The sequence below is a fragment of the Solea senegalensis genome, linkage group LG8 (assembly GCF_019176455.1).
Source record: "Solea senegalensis isolate Sse05_10M linkage group LG8, IFAPA_SoseM_1, whole genome shotgun sequence".
Lineage (NCBI taxonomy): Eukaryota > Metazoa > Chordata > Actinopteri > Pleuronectiformes > Soleidae > Solea > Solea senegalensis.
Window position 1 is genome coordinate 25,249,876 of NC_058028.1, and position 22,309 is coordinate 25,272,184.

The following is a 22,309-nucleotide window of genomic DNA, read 5'->3' on the forward strand; positions in this document are numbered from 1 at the left end:
ACTGTAGATCAGTTAAAAAGACTTAAAAATCCTGTGTTAATCTCCGACATTAAACAGAGGAGTCTGGTGCATGTGCAGTGTTTCAGTTCAGTGCTCCGGTCACGCGGGAAGTACTGAACCATTCTGTGAACACATCTGTTTAATGAACTCAGTCTAATGATTCAGTTGGACTGAAAACAGCTGCTTTGCCCGTGACTGGTGCTATGATGACCCTCCCCAAGCAGAGGAGGCATATGGAAGTATATGAAGCAATGGAACAGGATGTAGAGTCGGCAGAGCAGTGATGGAGCTGGATCATGAAAAGTGCCGTAACAGAGCTGTGCAGAGCAGAGCATGTTTTTAATAAAACCAGAGTAATATGGATGGAGACAAATCTGTAGCAGCTTTACTTGTGTCACTCGTCTTTTCCTTCACTGCCAGGTTGTTGTGCACAAAAAGACCATTTTGTCAACACTCTTTGCTGCAGTGTGTAACAACAGTGTGTCCCCCACAGTTACGCGACTCTCAGTTTCTCTCAGTTTCTCTCAGTTTCTCTGTAATGAGTCTTGTTAAGGGCAACAGAGACGCAGCCATGAGCCTAACTCAGCTGTGTGCCACGTCTTCTCCTTCTCCTCCTGACGAGGACACGAGCTGCGACGCGATCGGATCATCCAAACCCTTCATGGACGGAGGCACAGCTTCACAGACGTCCATCACATGCAGCACAAACACTGAACTACAGCTGATCAGCGACACATAGAAGAGAGAGACAGCCAAAGGTTATCATCTCTTCACACATGTCTTCTGTATCAATAATGTAACCAGAAAGATGGGAGAGAGACATGTAATCAGAGCAGAGAGAGAGAGAGTGAGACGTGATGAAGACAATGACTCAGTGAAGCTGTGAGACTGCACACATGCTGCTGTTGGCATCCACCACAGCTCTCTCTCTCTCTCTCTCACTCTCTCTCTCTCTCTCACTCTCTCTCTCTCTCGTTCTCGTTCTCTCTTTACATTACATTACATTACATGTCATTTAGCAGACACTTTTATCCAAAGTGTGCGATGTATACGGTTTTTTTTTTTTTTCTTTTTCTCGTCGTCGTCTTAGTCAAGAAGAAATGTGTTTTTAGTCGGCGGTGGAAGATGTGGAGGATTTCCACTGTCTGGATGTTGATGGGGAGCGAGGACAGTGAACAGTCTGGAGTTCTGTGAATGCCTCTGCGATCCTTCTCGTTCGCTCTCTCTCGTTCGCTCTCTTTCGTTCTTGTTCGCTCTCTCTCTCGTTCGCTCTCTTTCGTTCTCATTCTCTCTCTCTCATCTCATTCTCTCTCTCATTCTCTCCTCACTCTCTCGTTCGCTCTCTCTCTGGTTCTCTCGTTCTCATTCTCTCTCTCTCTCTCTCTCTGGCTCTCTCTCTCTCATTCTCTCTCTCGTTCTCTCTCTCGTTCCTCTCTCTCTTGTTCTTTCTTGTTCTCTCTCGTTCTCATTCTCTCTCATTCGTTCTCTCACTCTCCGTTAGCTCTCTCGTTCTCATTCTCTCTCTCTCGTTCTCATTCTCTCTCTAGTTCTCTCTCGTTCTCTCTTGTTCTCGCTCTCTCTCCCATTCTCTCTCTCGTTCTCATTCTCTCTCTTGTTCTCTCTCTCGTTCTCGTTCTCTCACTCTCTCGTTCTCTATCTCTCGTTCTCTCTCTCGTTCTCTCTTGTTCTCCCTCTCTCCCTCCCTCTCTCTCTCACACACACACACACACTGTATTTATTTTTTGAACACATGTTTGAGTTTCTACAGCGTTTTCATCAGTGTGTGTGTGTGTGTGTGTGTGAGACAGGACATAACATCATAACACAGAGTTCATAGATATAATAGAGTCGGGAACATGAAATGACGCATCAACTATTGTCAGCTTCTAGCACACACACCCACTCTGCTTTTATTAACGCCTACTGAGATGATTGACATGTGGTTAAATGAGGTGATGAGGCGATGCTTGCTCTCGCTAACATGGCTGTGATGTCATTGATGATGTCATTGATGATGTCATTTCTTCTAGCTGTGTTTTCTTCCTTACTTTATAAAAATGTTTGTGCCACTCAAAATGGTGTTGAGCTCACTGATATTTCTGATGTGAAGTGTTGTGTGCTATGACAGGACCATTTGCAGAGACTGTACAAGGGAACACGGTGAATAAGATATTCACTGTGTTAAATGTGATGACGTCACATAGAGCACACACAGTTGTTTCCATTAAATTCAACAATACAAACAGGCCATTTTGAATCCCTCTGGGTTGACTCCTAAAACAAATACTACAAAGACAATGTAAATGTTAAGTTAATGAACTTTTAGTGGAAGTTGTGAGGTGTGTTCCATTTGTTGCACTCTGCAGTCTCACCTTTAGATGTCACTAATATTTACACATCGAACCTTTTGGTTTTGGTTCCGTCTGTTTTTGTGTGATTTGTCACTTCAGGTTTGTTGTTATCCCTCCTGTGATTTTGTCGTCCCCCACAACAATACTTCACGCCCACTTCAGCCTCATTGTATGGCATTATTATTGAAGTGTGTCCAAACAACAACCAGTTTAGTTGTTTGTCGTGTTCTTACCCATCCACCCTGTTTTATCTGATCTTCTGCAGCCATTGCTTTTAAATGCACATTGAGGTCCAGTCAGAGTTTGCTGCCGCTGCCGCTGCCGCTGCTGCTGCTCCTGCTGCTGCTGCTGCTGCTGCTGCTGCTGCTGCTCCTGCTGTTGCTGCTGCTGCTGCTGCTGCTACTGCTGCTGCTGCTGCTGCTGCTGCTGCTGCTGCTGCTGCTGTGCTGCTGCTGCTGCTGCTCCTGCTGCTGCTGCTGCTGCTGCTGCTACTGCTGCTGCTGCTGCTGCTGCTCCTGCTGCTCCTGCTGCTCCTGCTGCTCCTGCTGCTGCTGCTCTTTTCTGCTGGGCCAGAAACAATTTTGACAAGAGCTGTGGAAATGAGTCACAGCAGTAAAGATGTTGGCTCGAAAACCAAGAGTCAGCTGAAAGAGGGTGCAACACTGAGTGAAGCAGAGAAGTCCTAACATTTAGCAGAGATTATATGCAGCTGAGGCTCAGGAAACAGGACGGCTCATCCACTAACCTGAAGGCTGAAGTGTCCTTGTACAGGACTGGCAGTGAGTGAAGGACATGTGATGGAAAAAGGGGCTGCATTTAGAAGTGCTGTGAGAATATCCTTGTGAATGGAAAAGTGGTTGGTTTTCAAGGCAAAGTGCCATTTCCTACATGTGAGTGACACATTGTCTTGATATAAAGTATCAAGACAATATATTTAAAGTCAATTTCATTTTTCTATAACAGAAGTACTATATGCATACTGTTTTTCACTCTCACACGCTCATCTTCTACCGCTCTGTCTTCCCCGTGAGGGTCAGGACGCTGGTGCCAATCTCAGCTGACATAGACTGAAAGGCGGGGCACGCCCTGTACTGTTTTTCATTTTCATTTATTTTTTTCGGGCATATGCAGTAGAGCAGCGTGAGCTATCGAGACAAGTGAAGTGAGAAACTACACCCTGAAGACACAACTATCTAACCACACAGATACATTCAGGAAACATTAGCACTTCATTTCAACAACGAATAAAAGGAAGTGGAAGAACTTTTCCCTCGTTCCATGTGGGTGTCAATTTACTGACGTTCACAAATACTGTCTGCCAGAAAACACACACACACACACACACACACACACACACAACCGTGTAACCTTGACCTTAGCAACAAGTAGTGTGTTACTGTCTTTGTTATCACTTCCTCCGGTCGCCATCTGTTTCAGACTGGATACTGGAGACCTGCATACCTGACTCACTGCCTCATTAATGTATTCCTCTCTCTCTCTCTCTCTCTCCCTCTCTGTCTCCCTGTGTCTCTCTCTCCCTGTCTCTCTCTCTCGCTCTGTCTGTCTCTCTCTCTGTCTGTCTGTCTGTCTTTCTCTGTGTGTGTAGTGAGGACACTCATTGACATAATACATAGCCTTGACAATGACCTTCCTGCTTGATGTCGTTTTATGTTTGTTTCTGTTTTGTCACAACCTACGCTGGTCACTTTATTAGGTACACAGAACACAGCAACAGTGTGGTCTGCTGCTGTAGCTCATGTATCTGCCTCATGGTTGTAATGAGTGGTTATGTGTGGTTACTGTTGCCTTTCTATCATCTGCTCATTCTTCTCTGACCTCTGGCATCAACGAGGCATTTTCTCCCAGAGAACTGGATATTTTCTCTCTCTGTATGACATCATGTATGGTATGCTTCCTGTCGGTTTTCAGTGGACTATATTTATTATCTCCATTTGTATCGCTCCAATTCATAACATACACTATGTCAAGGCACTTCACATGGTACGCTCAAGACCGTACAATTATTACTGAGAAACACAACTGGAATACAGTGAGCAAGCTCTTGGCAGCAGTGGAGAGAGAGTGTGTGAACATTTGCCTCGACCGGTTGAGGAGAGAGGAGAGAAATGAGGGGGGAGGGAAGGAGAGAAGAAGATAGAGCAGAGATAAAGACCAGGAACGGTTGTTTAACGAGTGTATTTCAAGAATCACATGAATAGCAATTATTATCATCATCACTATCATCTTCATGGCTGAGGATAGCACTAATGTTAGCATAAGGAGTGTATATAATATACAATATAGTAATAATTACAGTTGCAGTATTTGAGCTGTGGTGTGGAAGCTCTGGAATCAGTGATAAAAGTCATTTATTAAATGATGATTGTATGACTAGAAACAACATTTATGTTGTGAAATGTCCCTTTAAATCTCTAAATACTGTATGTGCACTTGATAGTTTAATGTAAAGCATGAAAACAGGACACCTTTGTTAATCATGAAGAAAATGTTCCAGCCCAACACGACAGCAGTGAGGTGAAGGCGAGCGGCAGGAAGTCACTGCTCAGGCCAACACACAAATAATTCAAGTCCAATTCAAGCCCTGTTGACATTTCTCATCACCTCACAGCGACTGAACTGATCGTCCGTGTCTCTGCCCGTGTCTGCTCAACAGGAGGGCGACTCTCTCGGCGCCATGGAGAAGGTTTGCCGTCAGCTGACCTACCATCTCAGCCCCCACTCGCAGTGGAGGAGGCAGGGCCTGCTCAAGAGGAAACCTCAGGCGTGGTGAGTGTGTGAGTGTTTGAGTGTGTGAGTGTGTGACCAGTGTGTGACCAGTGTGTGACCAGTGTGTGACCAGTGTGTCATCTGCTGCCCCTTTGGATGCCATGGAAAATTTCACTCATGTCTCAGCTTCTTAACTTTCTCACCCTCTCACAGTTGGAGATGAAATCACTTCCGCGTGTTTCACCTTCACCGTCTCGCGTCGGCCTCATGTTTCCGTCTTGCCTTTAAATAGTCGCTGCCTTTGCGATATCATTTATTGTGTGTGGGTATTTTTACTTCTAGAGTTTGTTGCTTGGATTTCAGTGTGATTTTGAGAAATTGAATGTGGCTCGATGAGTCAGCCTTTGAGGTTTGAGCTGTGGCTCTTCACTTTAATTAGCATTTGACTAAATGCATTTAACTTATGTCAATGATGCCTTTTCTCCTACTGAAGTGAGTGTGTTGGCAGTATTTCATCACCCTTGTTGAAGGATAAAGGGCTAGTTCGGGTCTGAGCGCTGGATGCTCATCAACGGCTGTTAGATAAAGATGTCAAAGCTCTGACTTTCACCACAGATATCTGGAGCTCAGTGTGACAAGTGGCAAATTCCTTTGATTCTGAGTCGATGGAGAACATAAGAATGGGTAGTGTAGGCTGCGTTGTACATACTATGCAGCATCTCGTTGTGAATGAGGGACTTCTATCTAGAAGCTGTTGGTTTATTCAGCTGCTTTTGTGTTGGATGTTAAAATAATTTTTTTGTACTAAACTAAACCATTAACACAGAACTGAGTTATTAAATAAGTAATCAGTATATTTCTATCTGTTTATATGTTGTTGTGTTTTAAAATAGGAAATAAATGTTTAAGTCAAGTCTAATGTTGCCTTGCACATAAGAATGATCCCAGTCTTTTTCACACACTGAGAAATACCGTTTGTTACCAGAACTCCTCGCTGTATTTCTGTATCGGGATCAGATCGGGATCGGCCGATTCTGAACCTATTGGAGGTGATAGAAGTGGATCGGTGCGTCCCTAAATTCAATGCATTTCTTTCTAATAAAATGATAACACTTTCTATAGCCAGGTGTAGTTCTGTAATCTGATACCTGTGTGATGCTGCACAACCTGCATCTCATTCAATAACATCCAGATCTGCCATAAAGTCCACCCTGGTGGGAGCAGATGGTATTAAACATTTGAAAAGAGAGCGCCCCCCACTGTTGTGTGAAGGAAGGATTTTCTAAACACCAGGTGTCAACACACAGAAATAACAATTGAGTGTGGGCCATAAGACTGGAGTCCTGCTGAGTGTGTGATGACTTCACAGCACAACAACAACAACAACAACAACAACAAAGATTGGTAGCTTTTGTAATAAGCATTAATAAATACTTTGAGGGCTGCAGTTAGAAATGAAAATGAGTTAGGCAATTATCTTAAGTAATTCTGTACTGGTGGATGCCATTTAATCAACGCAGCGCTGCAATCAGCATCTGAGGCTGTGATGAACTCCAGTATGAGTGATTAGCCAGAGGAGGGACAGGCTCCATTTACTCTGCGTCACAGGCCCAGATGAGACTGAATCAGCCCTTTGCATGGAACACACTCCTTCATCAGACAACATGCTTCCTCTAAAATATGTGCTGTTGTATTAATATTAATATATTAATAATATCAATATTACTATTGTATTACAAGTGCGCTGGAAACGTGATCGTCTATATGACGAGTTTGTTCAGAATCAGCTGTTTATCACAGATTCTTCTTCTACGTTCCCATAACTCATGTCAGCGCGCCGCAGTAAAACCAGCGCAAGCTCAGCACACTTTTTATTTATGGAGAAATAACTGGGCCTGAAATGAGCTTCCCCTGTTTCAGAGACCAGCAACTGCCACTGATGAACACCCTGCACGCACACACACACACACACACACACACACACACACACACACACACACACACGGTCACTTCAGTAAAAAGAATGTATTTCTCCTTCACTTGTTTCTAGTGCAGTTTGGTGATTTTTTAATTTGGAGATATGGAGGAAAGTAAATTGCCAGAAACCACAAGATACAATATTATTACAATAATTTTGCAACAATGTAATGGTTAGATTAAAACTCTCTATTCAGTTCAGTAACTTTATTACCAACTGTTACTTTAATTATATTCCAACATTTTGAAACCCTTGGACACTAAATGAAAACTTGTCTCCGAGACAGTTTTGGACTGTTAGTGCAGAATGACACCTGATGTTCTCCATATTCTCTGAAATTGAAATCTGAAGTGAAACCACTTATGGTGGTATAATTCATCTTCTGTTCCTGAGCTCTGTTGCTATCATGCTAACTACACCCTCCCTCAAAACTTATGGAAGCTGTGGCATTAAAAACATGCACATTTTAGCCTCCGTCCATACCACTACGTTCCATTCATTTCATTTCATTCACATGTTCAGATCCATGTAACATCATTGACATTGATTCATCTTGGTGTGTGTTTTATTTAACCTTAATTTAACCTTTATTTAACCAGGAAAATTCAAATCTCTTTTACAAGAGTGTCCTGGCCACGATAAGCAGCAGCATCGTCGTACAGTAAAATCACATAGCTTCCAGGTTTATGGACAGATTTATAGATTATGAAGATCATTGTTAGTTGCAGGCATAACCAGGATATAATTATCATCGCCCTTAAGCCATTACAAGAGTTACAACATGATCATGGTGATGCTTGTTTGTAATCATGTGAAAAAGTAAAGAGTGAGTTTGGTTCAGAAAGGTGAGCTCACATCATCTGAGCTTTGCAGAGACATCGTATGTTTGTTGTGAATTATATTCACCTGCAAACTTGACTTAATCTCCACTGAATGTTTCTCAGAAAGAATGAAGATTAACAGGAGGCGACTTCAGTTTATGCAAATAACTGCTAATCTGTCAGGTCAACTTTTTTCTTGTTTTTTATCAGCAGGGAACTTGTTGCACAACCATAAAAAGTAAAAATGTTGGTAATCTTTAACGGCAAATATTTCTGTCCACTGCAAAACAAATAGTACTTTCAGAATTCTTGGTTTCTATTGAATAAAGAGAAAGCTCCCGGTTTGCTTTTAAGTTGAAAGTCTTACATCACGGACAATGATGGTAGAGCCTGCACAACAGAACAGAGTGTGATCACATTCCATTCACGTCCCGCAGCTCTGACTCAGCATCAGACGCTCTGCAAAGCCTCAGCACAAGGAGCTTTCTTGAGCTGCGTCCACCATGAATACTGCTACACTAGAAACAAAGATTACAAAGATAAATGTCATACAAAGCAAGATTATGATTAATGAGGTCCTTTAAAGCTTTCCAGACATGGAGCTGCAGGTGCTCATGTGAGAGCCAGACAGAGACCACTTCCCCTCACTCACAGATTATAAATATGCCACATTCAGTTATCAGAAATGAAAAGGTTAGAAATATACACATTATACATTTATAACACTTTCACTGGTCAAAGCAAAGCTGTAAGCCCCAGGTTTACATGTTAGGTGTTTCATCAGAATTGGCCAATAATTAAAAGGTTTTCTAATTTTTTGATGACCTATATACATATGTATATACTATGTATTTTTTGTATTGAAAATACTGTATATATACTATACTACTATATAATTGCACTGCAGTGGGGACATAACATTAAGGTTGGAAAGACAGATTATTACTGAAGTTAAGCATTTTTGTTATGATTTGTTATCATTAAACAGTTTAATTTTATCAGATGGAGATAAAAAAAAGAAAACCAGCTAAATATATGTATATACTGTATATATATGTTTATAATATTAATGCCATTATATAAAATAATGGCATTAATTATCGTCCATCAGCTGCCGTGAGTTCTAAAAACAATTAAGAAGAGTCATGTACAGTCTATATAATGTAAATAAAGTAGCTGTCAGGTGGTTATGGTCTGTTCTGCACGACGACACGTGAGTGAGAGTCCTGAAGAACAAGGCTCACTGTTCCCTGTGTGGCTGCTTTACAACAGCTCCTGTCACTGCACACACTGAAGTGGAACTCCCTGCAGGGGGACAGTGTGACCTCCATGCACAGGGGCACACACAGGATTCACCCCCCAACGGTGTGTCATTGAAGTTATACTGAGCCAGAAAACAGAGAAAGCAACTTTATCCTCATGTGTCATCGTTAGCTATCACAGATATACTCGTTAAATAAAAGTCGTAAGAGTCATGACAGTGAGACAGTGAACACGTCTGAGGTGATGATGCTTCTGCTCACAATGACTGAGTGAATACAGAAGTCTTTGTCTTTCTCGTCATGTGTCTGGTTTTCTCTGTCTGTCTTTTTTCTGTCATCTGTATTTCTGTATAACAATCCATTTCTTTCTTTCTTTCTCGTAAATTTACGACTTTAATCTCGTAAATTAAACTCGTAAACTTTATTCTCAAAACTTTAATCTTGCAAACTAAGACTTTATTCTCACGACTTTAATCTCGTAAATGTATGACTTTAGTCTTAATTTAGTCTATGAATATTTCCCCCCTCAACGTAGCCCTAATACTCTGTCGTACCTTTGGGTCTTTCATGTTCGGAAGGGCCTGCGCTCGTGTCTGTCGCTGCATCACCGTGTTTATTGGCTTCCTCCCACCTGAGCCGTGGCAGCCAGCAGAGAGAGGAGTTGAGTGTTGACTCAGAAAGTCTGAATCTCTCTGTCTCTCTGTCTCTCTGTCTCTCTGTTCTCTTCACGTCCCTCGTCTCAGCAGCCGGTAAAAGCAGCAGGGAGGATATTTGTTCCTCTACACTGTAGGAGTGAGTGAGAGACATGAAGTTTGTCTCAGTGGTTAATTTCTTGATTTAAACCAAATATTTGCATTAGCCGTGTTTGTATTTACAGTGAGCACATAATGGATTCTTTTTGTAAATGTGAGTATTTTTGACGTAAACTTGGCTGCTTTTTTGTCTGTCCATCAGTTCAACTCTGCCTCTTGTCCGATGTCACCTGAATTATGTCATATGTAATAGTACAGTGTCCCTCATTACTGCATTAGCAACAGATGACAGGAACCATTTTCAACAATTCATAGGTCTATACTCTATAGTAAGTGTACAGCATAACTGAAGTCAGGATTCAGCACAGTGTCATTTATTAATTCATAATGCATTTACAAAAAAGTCATATACTTGAAATGTATGACAACTCTTTTGCATGTAATAACTTATACAATGAACGGATGATTCTTTGTTTTGGGGGTAAGTTTATTCATCAGCGATCCAGTATCATTTTGATCAACGTGAAATCGGCAGATAAGCATTTCATTTCAACAACAGCAGAAAACCGTACAGAATTATTTGCAAGAACGAGAAGAATGCATGAAAAAGTATTGAATGGAAAAGTAACATTGCTCGTGTCTTTCTCATTTTGCTGCCATTGATTTTCCTTTTACACTAAATCACTGCTGCTGCTGCTGCTGCTGCTGTCGATCAGCCATAAAATAAAGCTCTGACTGTGAAGGAAGTTGGATGTTTGTCCAATGATTTGTTGACATTAGTAACAATAAGACATTCAAAGTTTTATAACCAACTTGTGGCCAGTTAAGTGTTTTTTTCACATCTGCCTAAATTGTGAAACCAAAGATATTAAAATGCTGAGAGAAAGTGCATAATTGGGTGCTATTATTCGTTATTAAAGGGAGCATATGACACATTTCTGTTGTTGATGATGTCTGTGTGGTTGTATCTGGTTGCGACACATGTCGACTGCTTGCTCTCCTGCCATAAAGTCCATAGAGAAAATCAATCATTTTTAGGTCACAGACACGCAGGGCCGGCTCAACCTAATTTTGTGCCCTAGGCGAGATTGCTCGGTGCCCCACACACACACACACACACAAATTACACCAGCCAAATGAACAATCATAATTTCCTCTTCTCCTCTTCTTTTCGTCTCTTGCGGTTTTGCGCTCCCGAGGGCTTGGACGGCCTTTTCATGTCGTTAATAACAAAAGCGTCACCTGTCTGTGACCTGACCTCTGATCCCTGCTCTGACCCTGAGGTCACCCGTCATGTGATTCAGCAGCACCACATTTTAGGAACATTATTGTTTATTCATTTGTTAATATTTATTATTTTCAAGAGAGAACACACAAATGAGGGCGACTGGGAATAGAAAATAATTTTTATTTTCATTGTTTTAAAACGAAAATCGCGGCGCCCCTCCAGCAGATGGCGTTCTAGGCGACCGCCTATATCGCCTATGCCAAGAGCCGGCCCTGCAGACACGTGAGAACTGCTGCTCCTTGGTTAGGAAGTTTGTGTCACTTGAGTAAATCCGAACATAGAACGTCAATCACCAAAGTCACCAAATAAAACAACAGTGAATGAGAAAGTCCTGCACGCTGTGGTGTAAAATGGATGATTTTTTCTATTTTGCTTTGGTGCAGGAGAGTTTGTGGTTTACAGTTGAAATAAAAGTGCTCTGTTTTTCCACTGGCAGCCATGTTTTCAGTGAGAGTGAATGTTAACATCACTGCACAGCACTGTTGTGATTCTGTAGTGTTAATGCACACACTAATGACTAATGAACAAGTGAAATGATGATGGGTCTAAATGCTGTTACAGCATTAAAATGTCTCCTGGGTGTGATTATGATTGTTATGTTGAAATAGGGGCACTGTGGCCACACGGTTGGTGTAGTGGTTAGCGCTCTTGCCTTTGCAAGAAGACCCGGGTTCGAGCCCCGGTTGGAACAAGGGCCTTTCTGCATGGAGTTTGCATGTTCTCCCCGTGTGTGCGTAGGTTTTCTGCAGGTTCTCCTGCGTCCTCCCACAGTCCAAAAACATGTAAAATGGGGATTAGGTCAATTGGTCACTCTAAATTGACCGTAGGTGAGAGTGAATGGTTGTTAGTCTCTGTGTCCCTGTGATGGACTGGTGAACTGTCCAGGGTTTAACCCGCCTATCGCCCTATGTCAGCTGAGATTGGCACAGCACCCCCGTGACCCTGTGGTAGATGATGGATGATCGTGTTACTGTCTTTTTTAGATTTAGTCACGTTTTCTTTGTGTCTTTCTTGTTTGGTCAGTGTTCTCTGACACTGTTGTTTTCTCACGTGCTGCAGAAAAGAAAAGATTTTCAAATGTTGTCAGTTGGGGTAAAAAAAAAAAAGGGCCAGTTTTATCCTCTAAAGTGGATTCATCCGTCAAGCTGAGCCACAGCTTCCTATTCCGTCCATTTTTCTGCCCTTAAGTCGTAAACATTTTCCCATGTTCATGTTCCCCTGTGGTGTTTTAAAGGTCTGTAATGCTGCTGTCATTGGAGCGAGGCCCTTTGTTGAATAGTATACACACTGAGCGAGATAGTGTGCATTCAGGAGACAGCTAAATTAACATAATCCTTTTTTTTTGCCTTCACTTGGAGCTGCCCATGTGCTCAAAACTGACAACATGAAGTATCTTAGCCTTTCGAAAGCACTCAGATTCATTTCCTTTCTCCATGTTCTCCGTTCAATCCAAACCTCTTTTTTTTTGACCCGTCTTTTCCTTGACTCATCCTCTGAATCATCGCTGCCTGCTGTCGGCCCCAAACCGTAGACTTGTGTCTTGCTCTGTGATCCTGAGGCTGTTGTTGGCTTTACAATAGCTCAGTGTGTGATCGTGGCAGACAATATTTGACATCATGACAGAACCACTGGTGATACTGCAGGCAGGAAAATATAATCCAGGTGAATAAGGCTTTTATGCTCAGAGGTTTGGTTATTCATGCTGTCATCTCACAGCTGATTGGTTTGGGGGAAATTATCTAATTGCTATATTTTACAGATATTGCAGTAGTTCAATAGTCAGTGTGTAATAGTTTACAAAACTTTAACTAACCATCCGTTGTCTACCACTTTATCCTCCATATGAGGGTTGTGAGGCCACTGGTGTCAAGTCTAAGTGGGGTTCACCCTGGAGAAGTGGCCAGTCCATCACAGGGCCAACATACAGAGACACTCAACCATTCACTCTCACATTCACACCTACCGTCAATTTAGAATGTCCAATTAACCTCTGCATGTTTTTGCACCATGGGAGGAAACCAGAGAACCAGAAAAACCCACATCACTGCAAACTCCATGCAGAAAGGGTCGCAAACCTGGTTTTTGCTGCAAGGCAACAGTGAAATAGAAAAAATTAAATGTTTTCAATTGTATATATGTATATGTATATATATATATATATATATATATATATATGTATATATGTATATATATATATATATACATATATATACACATATGTATATGTATATATATATATATATATATATACACATATGTATATGTATATATGGAGACAGCTCAAGGATCAACAACTCCTGTGTTTGTGAGAGATAAAAACGTTTGGATGTGTCCCAGTGGTAAAGGTTAAGTGGTGAACTAAGTGTGCAAAGTGCATTCACACTGACCATGTATTAGTGGCAAATAAACACCACTGAATGATTTATTGATTGATAACATACACGGTCTGGTCTGGCATAGCAGCAACAGGCTGTTTGTGTTGCATAGCAACCTACACTATGTGCAGGCTACTTGGAGCAAACTGTTTCCTTGTAAAACTTCCCTTATAAGCTCTATGAAGATTTAATAACATATGTGATAACATGACAATAATATCTCTTATAAAAGTCATAAAAGTTCTATATTTCCATGCAGAATGCAACACAGTCAAAGCAACTACTGTAGTGGAGAGTAGAATTTCAAATGTAACCTTTATTGTCTGTCTGCCATGATGTAAAGCTCGCTGCTGTATGATGACACCATGACTTGGCTGAACATGAATGCATAAGTGCATTTGAATCAGATAATAAAGGACTGAGGGTCTCCAGTGCAGCCTCTCCCTCAGTACAACAGCATGGTCTGTTTGTGCCTCAGTGTGACTCATGTTTGCTCCCCGTAGACCGCTGACCTCTTGTAGCTTTATGAATAATGGTGTTACCGCTGAGCCTGGCTGCTGCCTGCACAGATAAAGACACTTTGTGCAGAGCGACTCACGATCGTTCCCATTCGATTTTTCGCAGATTAAAAAAAAAGAAAAAAAAAGAGAAAGAACGGAAGCCAAGTGCTTCGGTCACAGTTTTGGATTCTTAAACTTAAGCAGTAATGGCGTCTGGAAGTCTTGTCTTTAAAGCTGAAGTGTTTCACTTTAAAATATAAACAAGCTAATATAAGAGCCCACCCGGCCTGCTGCTGTATAAACACAAACGCTCCCTCATAAGACTTGTTTTCAGACACATGTGTACAAATAATGCTGCATCATCCAGAGGCAGAATAACACGTGAACATATTGACGTCTCAGTCTCTGTGTCCCTTGCTGTGGACAGTAAATATTGTTTTTAAGGTGAGGACCGTTCAGAATAACAATGGTGGAGATTGAAAAATATCAAAAGGAGCAGACACTTACACAACCAATTGTCCCAGTTCCATTCTACCAATAATAGGACGCAGAATTCATCAGTTTTTCCAATGATTGAATGCCTCTGTTCAGCAACAATACAAAGAAAGTGGAGTGCTCCTCTTGCTTTGTGGTGCAAGTAATGAGAGTAAATTGAACTACCGACCAACAGAACACAGTTTAAATAAACAAAGCAGGAGACGCACTGGAAAAGCAGATGCTGTACTGAATAGTAATAAGTCAAATCTGCCTGTTGATCAACTTTCAATGTGTCATCTACAGTAATGAGAACAAGCTGCATATTAAAGCTTGAGTCTGTCATTTATTATTGAAACACTTTTCCATGTTATTGGTTGAAATCCTCTTCGTATCCAGATTGACATCAATACATTAAAATCTGAGCAATTAGGGTGTGGTTAGGAGTCTGGAAATGCTTGCATTAGCAGGCTGCACTGCATCTGATACGTCCGCCTCCCTCTCGTCTGTCCTCTAGTCAAAGCTCCGCCCTCGAAACACACTCAACTGAGGACAGAGCAATTATTAATGATGGCGCTTCTCTATTGTAAGGCTCTACACTACTCGGCTTGACTCGACTCATGTTGTTTCTTCCCCATGAGTGTCATGAGTGCGACGTCCAGCACAAGAATCAAACCGAACAATGTAGATCAGTTAAAGAATCTCAATATTTATTATTTTTTATGAACCAGCAACTGTTTTATTGTTTTGTAATTTTTACATGACTATGTACAGTCGATGACGATGAAGACATGTTACAGCTCGGGGAATTCAGACTGGGTGAGACAGGGTGATATAAAATGCTGTCAGGGTCATTATATACACTATGTCATACATTAGAAAACCTCAAGAGGAGGGGCCTACTCAGTGTTTGTTCCAGATCACCATTGTTGTTGATGTTGATGTGATAGGAGAGAGGCTGCTGAACTGAAGGCACCGACAGGAAGTGCACTCCATTCACTCGTTACATACATGAGAGCACAAAACAGCACATGAAAGCATCCTAGTCAGTCATGTTAGAGGCTTTTATTGATTCCAAGGCAGAGCTGCACACATGTCAACACTGACAGATGGCAACACATGAGAGCTTCATTAGATAATAATGTATTTCATTCAGCAAAAGCTACTCTGTGTTTCCTCTGCCTTTCTCTATCAGACTGCTGTAACCATGGTCACTGCTTGATCTGTTTACAGCTGCATGCAGTGCAGATGACAGTCAGTACAGTAATATGTAGGGATGTGTGCATTAATATTCAATTATTTCATTATTCCTTTCATTATAAAAAGACATTCCGGTAGTGTGACTATTTGTAATTATATTTTTATATATATTATATATATTTTTTACATATATATGTGAATAACTATATTTAATGTAATACATTTAAAAGGGTGACACATGCCATGGTTCTCAAACTGTGGTGGAACTTGGATAAAAATCTGAAATAGTGTTCTACTGTATATACCAGGGTATGTGACAGGAGTGTATGACGTATATGTGAGGAAGAGGAGGATGACGAGAGAGCAAATGATCTTATTGGGAGTACTGCCTCCTTTTCTTTCTTTTTTTTTTTTAAAGATTTTGCTCGACCACTGTATTGTAATGTTGTTGATAATGGAATTATATTCTGTTGATAATCTAGCTGCAGTTAGAGGAGGTCATGGGCCAGTTGTGTGGTGGGACGCATGAGATCAGATCTGACTTTTCATACCCTGTATTTTAATACATCATGTCTACTCATGAGGATAAAAATATGTTTTAACAATCTGACCGTACAGATGTGTGTGTGTGTGTGTGTGTGTGTCTGCATGAGAGTGTGTTATTATTGTGGCGGCAGCAGCAGCTAATAAAAGACTGATTGTGTTCATGTGTCCTTGTGTCCTCAAAACACCTGTGAATGTGGTTTCTGTGATCAGATCTGTGGTCAGGACAAATGTGCATGCCAGGTTGAATGGGGCTGAAGAGGCACAGTGTGCAGTACCTGTGACATGCGTCCAACTAGACACATTGTGTAGAGACAGACTGATAGTCCAGCTTTGATGGTTATTTCAGGAGCGATGAGTCAGTCTCCGCCTGTGCTTGACACTAACCAAACCTCAGGGAGCTCATCGAGAGTGAGCGAGAGTGTGATGCACTTTAAACGTGTCTTTAATGTAGTTTTAGGAACGTTGGTTTCTCTTGCTCCTCCTCTGTGGTTGAAGTTGGTCTAATCACTAATCAGAAATTGGAAATTGACTGTGTGTAAATGCAGCGACAACTGCAGTGTTTTCTTTTTTATTTAATTAGAATTTGAATTTGAATTTGAATTTGAATTTGAATTTGAACGATCCTTCGTCCCAGATGAAATGTTGTTGTCCTCATCTATTTGGAATCAATAGAAACATCACAGCCATGAACCCGACTGCTTACACTCACCATGTGACCTTTGTCATCTTTAATGTGTCTCAATGTGCATGTGACCAGCAGACACTCTCACGCCAAACATGACTGCACAACGTAAAACAAATTCAAGCCACTTTTAAAAATAAAATCTTTTTGTTTGCCACTTTATCTCCCCCATAAGATTGTGTTAGCCTTTTAACCACTGCACACTGAAGCTTGTGTTGTTTTGTAAACCTCTCACTCTCCCACACCAAAGTCCAAACAGAAAATCCCTTATTCACTTAGATAAATCTGAACAAACACCCAAACCACAAAACAACACAACTGAATTCACTGATGGAGGCTCCAAAGTCTGTCCAAACACCACGTAAAAATTGCAGATTTCCTCTACATGGATTTTAATCTCTGTTAAGATCTGACAAATCTCAGTCCCACCACACACACACACACACACAGTTTTCACCCATGGAAACAGACACAAACAAACACAAACATGGAGTGCACACACCCGTGGGAGAGGTTTAGAATTGTATTTTGAGATTGGCCTCAAATATAAAGAGAGTAAATCAGTGTAAATAAGGTGAGAGACTTTTGAAGACACTATTTGCAAAAGTACCTTGAGTTTTTTTCCTGTTTCTGAGAAATCTCCCTTTTGTGAAAGGCGCTTTATAAATTTAAGTTATTATTATTATTATTATTATTGATACAGTGATATTAACAGTGATAGTGAAGTGATTAATGAAGCCTGACCTAGTGCTGTAAACAAGGAAACGATAAAATGAATATAGAGTCAGAGTTGATCTCCATGTAGCTTGTGTCACTGTTGACAGTCCCACCGTCCTGCTGGAGGTTTTCCAGACGTGGGTCAATGACCTCCACTTAAAGTGTGTGTGTGTGTGTGTGTGTGTGTGTGTGTGTTCCTCTCTGTAGCGTGGGATTCTGGTCCGAAGCCAAACGCATCACGAGCTCTCTCAGCATTTCATCTGCTTTTTATTTGCACACTTCATGTCATGCCTTGTTTAGTTTATTGCTTTAGAATGTGCAGGGTGGCGTGATGTTGGAGATGGTGGCTTGTCTTGGTTTAAGAGCGGGGCAGGACTGACGTATGGGAGTTGATAATGAGATGATGACTTAGTGTTAGTGCGTGCTATTGTGAGCAAAAAAACAAAACAACCATCTTGTCCCGGCAGAACGAGGTGGACTGATAGAAGGGAGGAGCAGAATAGGAGCTCTACTGATTAGATCAGTGGTCACAGAGAGTCGAGGGGATCACTGTACCAGCTGTATTAACTAATTACTAACACCTTCCGTCTGAGAGGAGGAAACACTCTGGTGCATTGAGCTGTGTTAGTGCCCAAACCTCCAGGGCTTCTATGGGATGTGGTTTTAGACCAGTTACTCAGACAGTGAGGCCTCAGTCGGCTTTAATCACTTCATTTGCATTTATTAGCAGAAGAAGGGAAGAAGGCACAGCGTGGCAACGTTGATGAAGTTGCATGTTGCTGCTGATTATCCCTCACCTCACCCTTCCCTTACAAGTGTGTTGGAGAATCTATGCGGCCTTTGGTAAGTGAGATGTTTAGTTTGTCCACGACTGTAAAAACGTGGCGATCCAAAATAGTACCCTCTGTAAAACTGACCTTGTTCCTGATATAAATATAAAATCTGTCAAATCAAAAATAATTTCATCAAACTTTGACACACTGCACCTTTAGTTTTTCCTATTTCAAATGTGGTTGTATGAAGCACTGACACATAGTAAGATCTCTGCGCGTCCATCTTACATCAGATACTATCGCCACATCATAGTTTATCTCATGGCACTTTACATACTATGACCTTACTGTTACCTTAGCCACACAACACAAGACTCTTGGACTTCTGATAATAGATAATAGATAGTGAGACTATAATCACATTCCTTGTCCCAGACAAGACAGGACTGGCGGAGGTGTGTCTTTGTTTTTGCAGGAGAAACTTAAATTCTCTCTTCACCCTGATTTGACATCTTCCCTTGGGAAGGAAGCTGAAGCTATATTTATTGAGCTTACTGCTGCTGTGCTGAAGTCCAAGGTTATTATTGGTTGCATTTATAGGCCTCCAGATCTCAACCATAATTCATTTATAAATTGTTTAACTACTGTACTGCCTTGAGTAAAATATCATCAGAGAAGAAATGATGTTACCTATTGGACAACTTTAATATAAATCTTATGCACTCTCAATCTTGTGCTTTTGTTGACCATCTGAATTCCTCTGCCTTTTACCCTCTCATTACCAAACCTACAAGAATTATAGTGACAAATAGAACTCTTATTGATAATGTACTAACTAATTCAGTTGCTGATCTTTCTGATCATCTCCCCCTGCTCCACTTAGCACATACTGTTACTCCTTTCAAAAAGCCAGTAGCATCTCATAGAAACTTTGGTCGGTCTAACGTCAAAATTGGAGATGGAGATGGAAGGAAATGTCCAGACAGCATACGACATATTTTTTTTAATTATTTTCTAAACTCTTTGATAGAATACAAAAAGGACTAAGGGGCTAAAGAAATCCATAAGGAAAAAGCATAAACTTTACAAAGCATACCTTACCAGTCCGTCTCCATTGAACTTTAAATTGTATTCCTCTTACAGGAATAAACTTCACCATCTCCTCCGAATTGCTAAGCGACAACATTATGAAACTAAATTTAATGAGTCTGGAAATAATATGAAGTCAACTCAGTCAGTTATTAATGAGATTAGGAAAAAGACGCCTTCTAATAAAATATTATGTGATGAGTTTCAAGGGGGTCTGGGAAGTAAGTTAGTAACTGTCACTGTAGAAATTGCTGATGGATTTAACGACTTTTTTGGACCCTCACTTGCTGCTAGTATACCTCACAATTCCTGAAATACAGGCTCCTCCCTAACAATTCAGGACATTGTGTCCATACTGAAACCTAAGGGAGCTGGTCATGATGGACTGAAGCCTGGTCTTCTCAAGAAATGCTTGCCTGCTATACTGAAACCTCTTCTTCACATATTGAATTGCTCACTTGCCACAGGTCGTTGTCCTGACCGATTCAAATAGGCCAGAGTCATCCCGGTATATAAATCTGATGAAATGTCTAAATTCTTAAATATAGACCAATATCTATTCTGCCTTGTTTGGCCAAAGTACTTGAAAGAATTGTGTACAACAGACTAACTGAGTATTTAAATGAACACAATCTTCTATACTTCTATCATTAATATGGAATATAGGGAAAAACACTCTACTGCAATGGCTCTGGTTCAGCTAATTGATCGACTTTCAAGGGCTTTGGATAATAATTCATTTATTACAAGGTTTTTATAGACCTGTCCAAAGCTTTTGAATGGGTCTGAATCTAGCTATAGGAAGTTAACATGTGGTGTACCGCAAGGTTCTATTTTTGGTCATTTGCTTTTTATTATTTATGTAAATTATTTATATCTGGTTTCAAAAAACATTTTTTTATTATTTTTGCTGATGATATGAACATGTGTCTGTCAAAACTAAATTATAAAGCCCTAATTATTCAAACAAATGAACTCAAAAAAGTGAATGTTGTGTCTGATTCACACACAACATGACTGTGTAGAGCAGCGATGTCCTTATAATGAAGTCCTAGGTTAAAATATAGCCTTACTAACGCCTGGACTGTCATTTTCACACAGAAACACAAACTGAAATGCAGTAGATGGTCTCCCAGACATCATGCCCGCATGCAATACTTTCTGGTGGGCACATGATACACTTAATTCCCCATGTCCCTTTAGGGGCTCCGTATATAATCACTTAGTTGATTGCTTCTTTCTTCTACTTCTACTTCTTGTTATCATTTAATTGTTTTTTATTTTTTGCCATTTGGTCCTTGATTTATGTCTCCATGGGAGAGGTTTTCATATAAGCCCTCAGAGGTTTCATAACGTTCCTTCGCACGTCTTCATCATAATAATTTTTATATTATAAGTTTGTGAAAATAAATACAAATAAATTCAAATTTCTCTAATACTCTACAGTACAAAAGTCTGATTTGGAGTGTGGTTGCAGTCCTAGATATCCTGAATACAACCTAGTCAGTCCTGGTCAGAACTTATGGAAAATGTAGTTTTGATAGTTGATAGTTGACATTTAACTTCAATTTTGAAAACTACAGTAAAAATGTCTGATTCACAGTATGCTAGTATCTAACATTGTTAGTTGGAAGCAACGTGATTGGTTATGAATTTTGAATATTAATTAGTTATTAAGAAATTTAGTCAAACTCGAATCGAGGCACCACTCCTCTTATTCAGGGGAGAAACAATTGGTTCTGAATTAACCATTTATTCATAACCTCCAAAAACTGTCTCATGAATTAAGCCGATTACCAATTTGGATTATGATTCATAATTAACTTGTTAATCACTATGCCACATTGATAGGTGGATTGAATTGAAGAGATCTACAGGGAGGAGGTTGGCAACATTCACACTTATGCATTATTAATCAGACCAGACTGTATATTTTAAAAACATTTATTAAAAAGACATCAAAGATTGAAACAATAATACCTAAAAAATGGAACTATATACAGTGTGTGTGTGTGTGTGTGTGTGTCCAGTGTCAGAGAGCGAGAGTGTCTGTGTGTACAGAACAAAGATGGTCAAGTCAGATAGAGGTGGACTATAAATCAAGATGGCAGAATCAAAGATGGCTTCTTGACCGTAGGAGCTGCTGTGTTTCTTTGTTAACCACTTTTGTTACCTAGTCCTTGAAAGAAGCAGGAAGTGTCCTTTTGAGGTGCTGTCTGTTGGTCCAGGAACTGTAGATGATTGACTTATGCTCAGCTAACTTTGCTCTGGATCCTTATGCTGTATTCAAACCAAACACCATTTGTTGCATTTTGTGATTTTGAGATTTTAAACAGAAGTAACAGGCATTCATTTTCACCTCTGGTCAAAGCATTGTTGCACTCTCTGTTGTGGAAACGTCTTGTGTGGTTTCACAACACACCATGTGGAGCCGTCACGACGTCACCGTTCACATGATGGATCTCGTCATGTGAAAGTATCGCTGGAAGCGGAGTCTGGCCACTCGCAAACATATGTGACGGTGAATCTCAACACTGATGGCCGTCGCGTCGCCGTGTCAGGTCGATTTTTCGCCAAACCTTTCAACTCAAGCTTGGTTGAGTCTGTGTCCTACTCCAGTGAGATGGAGAAGAGAGAGAGAGAGAGGGAGAGGAAGGGGGGAAAACCTAGTTTTTGCACTGTTTGTGACACATGGGGTCATGTAGGTGGGTCATGTTGATCCCCAATAACATTATCCTGTGAAGTCGGGTGACGGTAGCTCAGTGGTAGCCTGA

General features: G+C 40.8%; 1 protein-coding gene across 1 annotated transcript in view; it reads left to right on the plus strand.

Moving 5' to 3' along the window:
* The window catches only part of lrrc75a (leucine rich repeat containing 75A), a 62,344-nt gene that overhangs the window by 32,785 nt on the left and 7,250 nt on the right, over nt 1-22,309 (plus strand). The window contains exon 4 of the mRNA XM_044032536.1: nt 5,026-5,138. Coding sequence (XP_043888471.1) covers nt 5,026-5,138 — 113 coding nt within the window. The remainder of the gene's footprint in view (nt 1-5,025; nt 5,139-22,309) is intronic.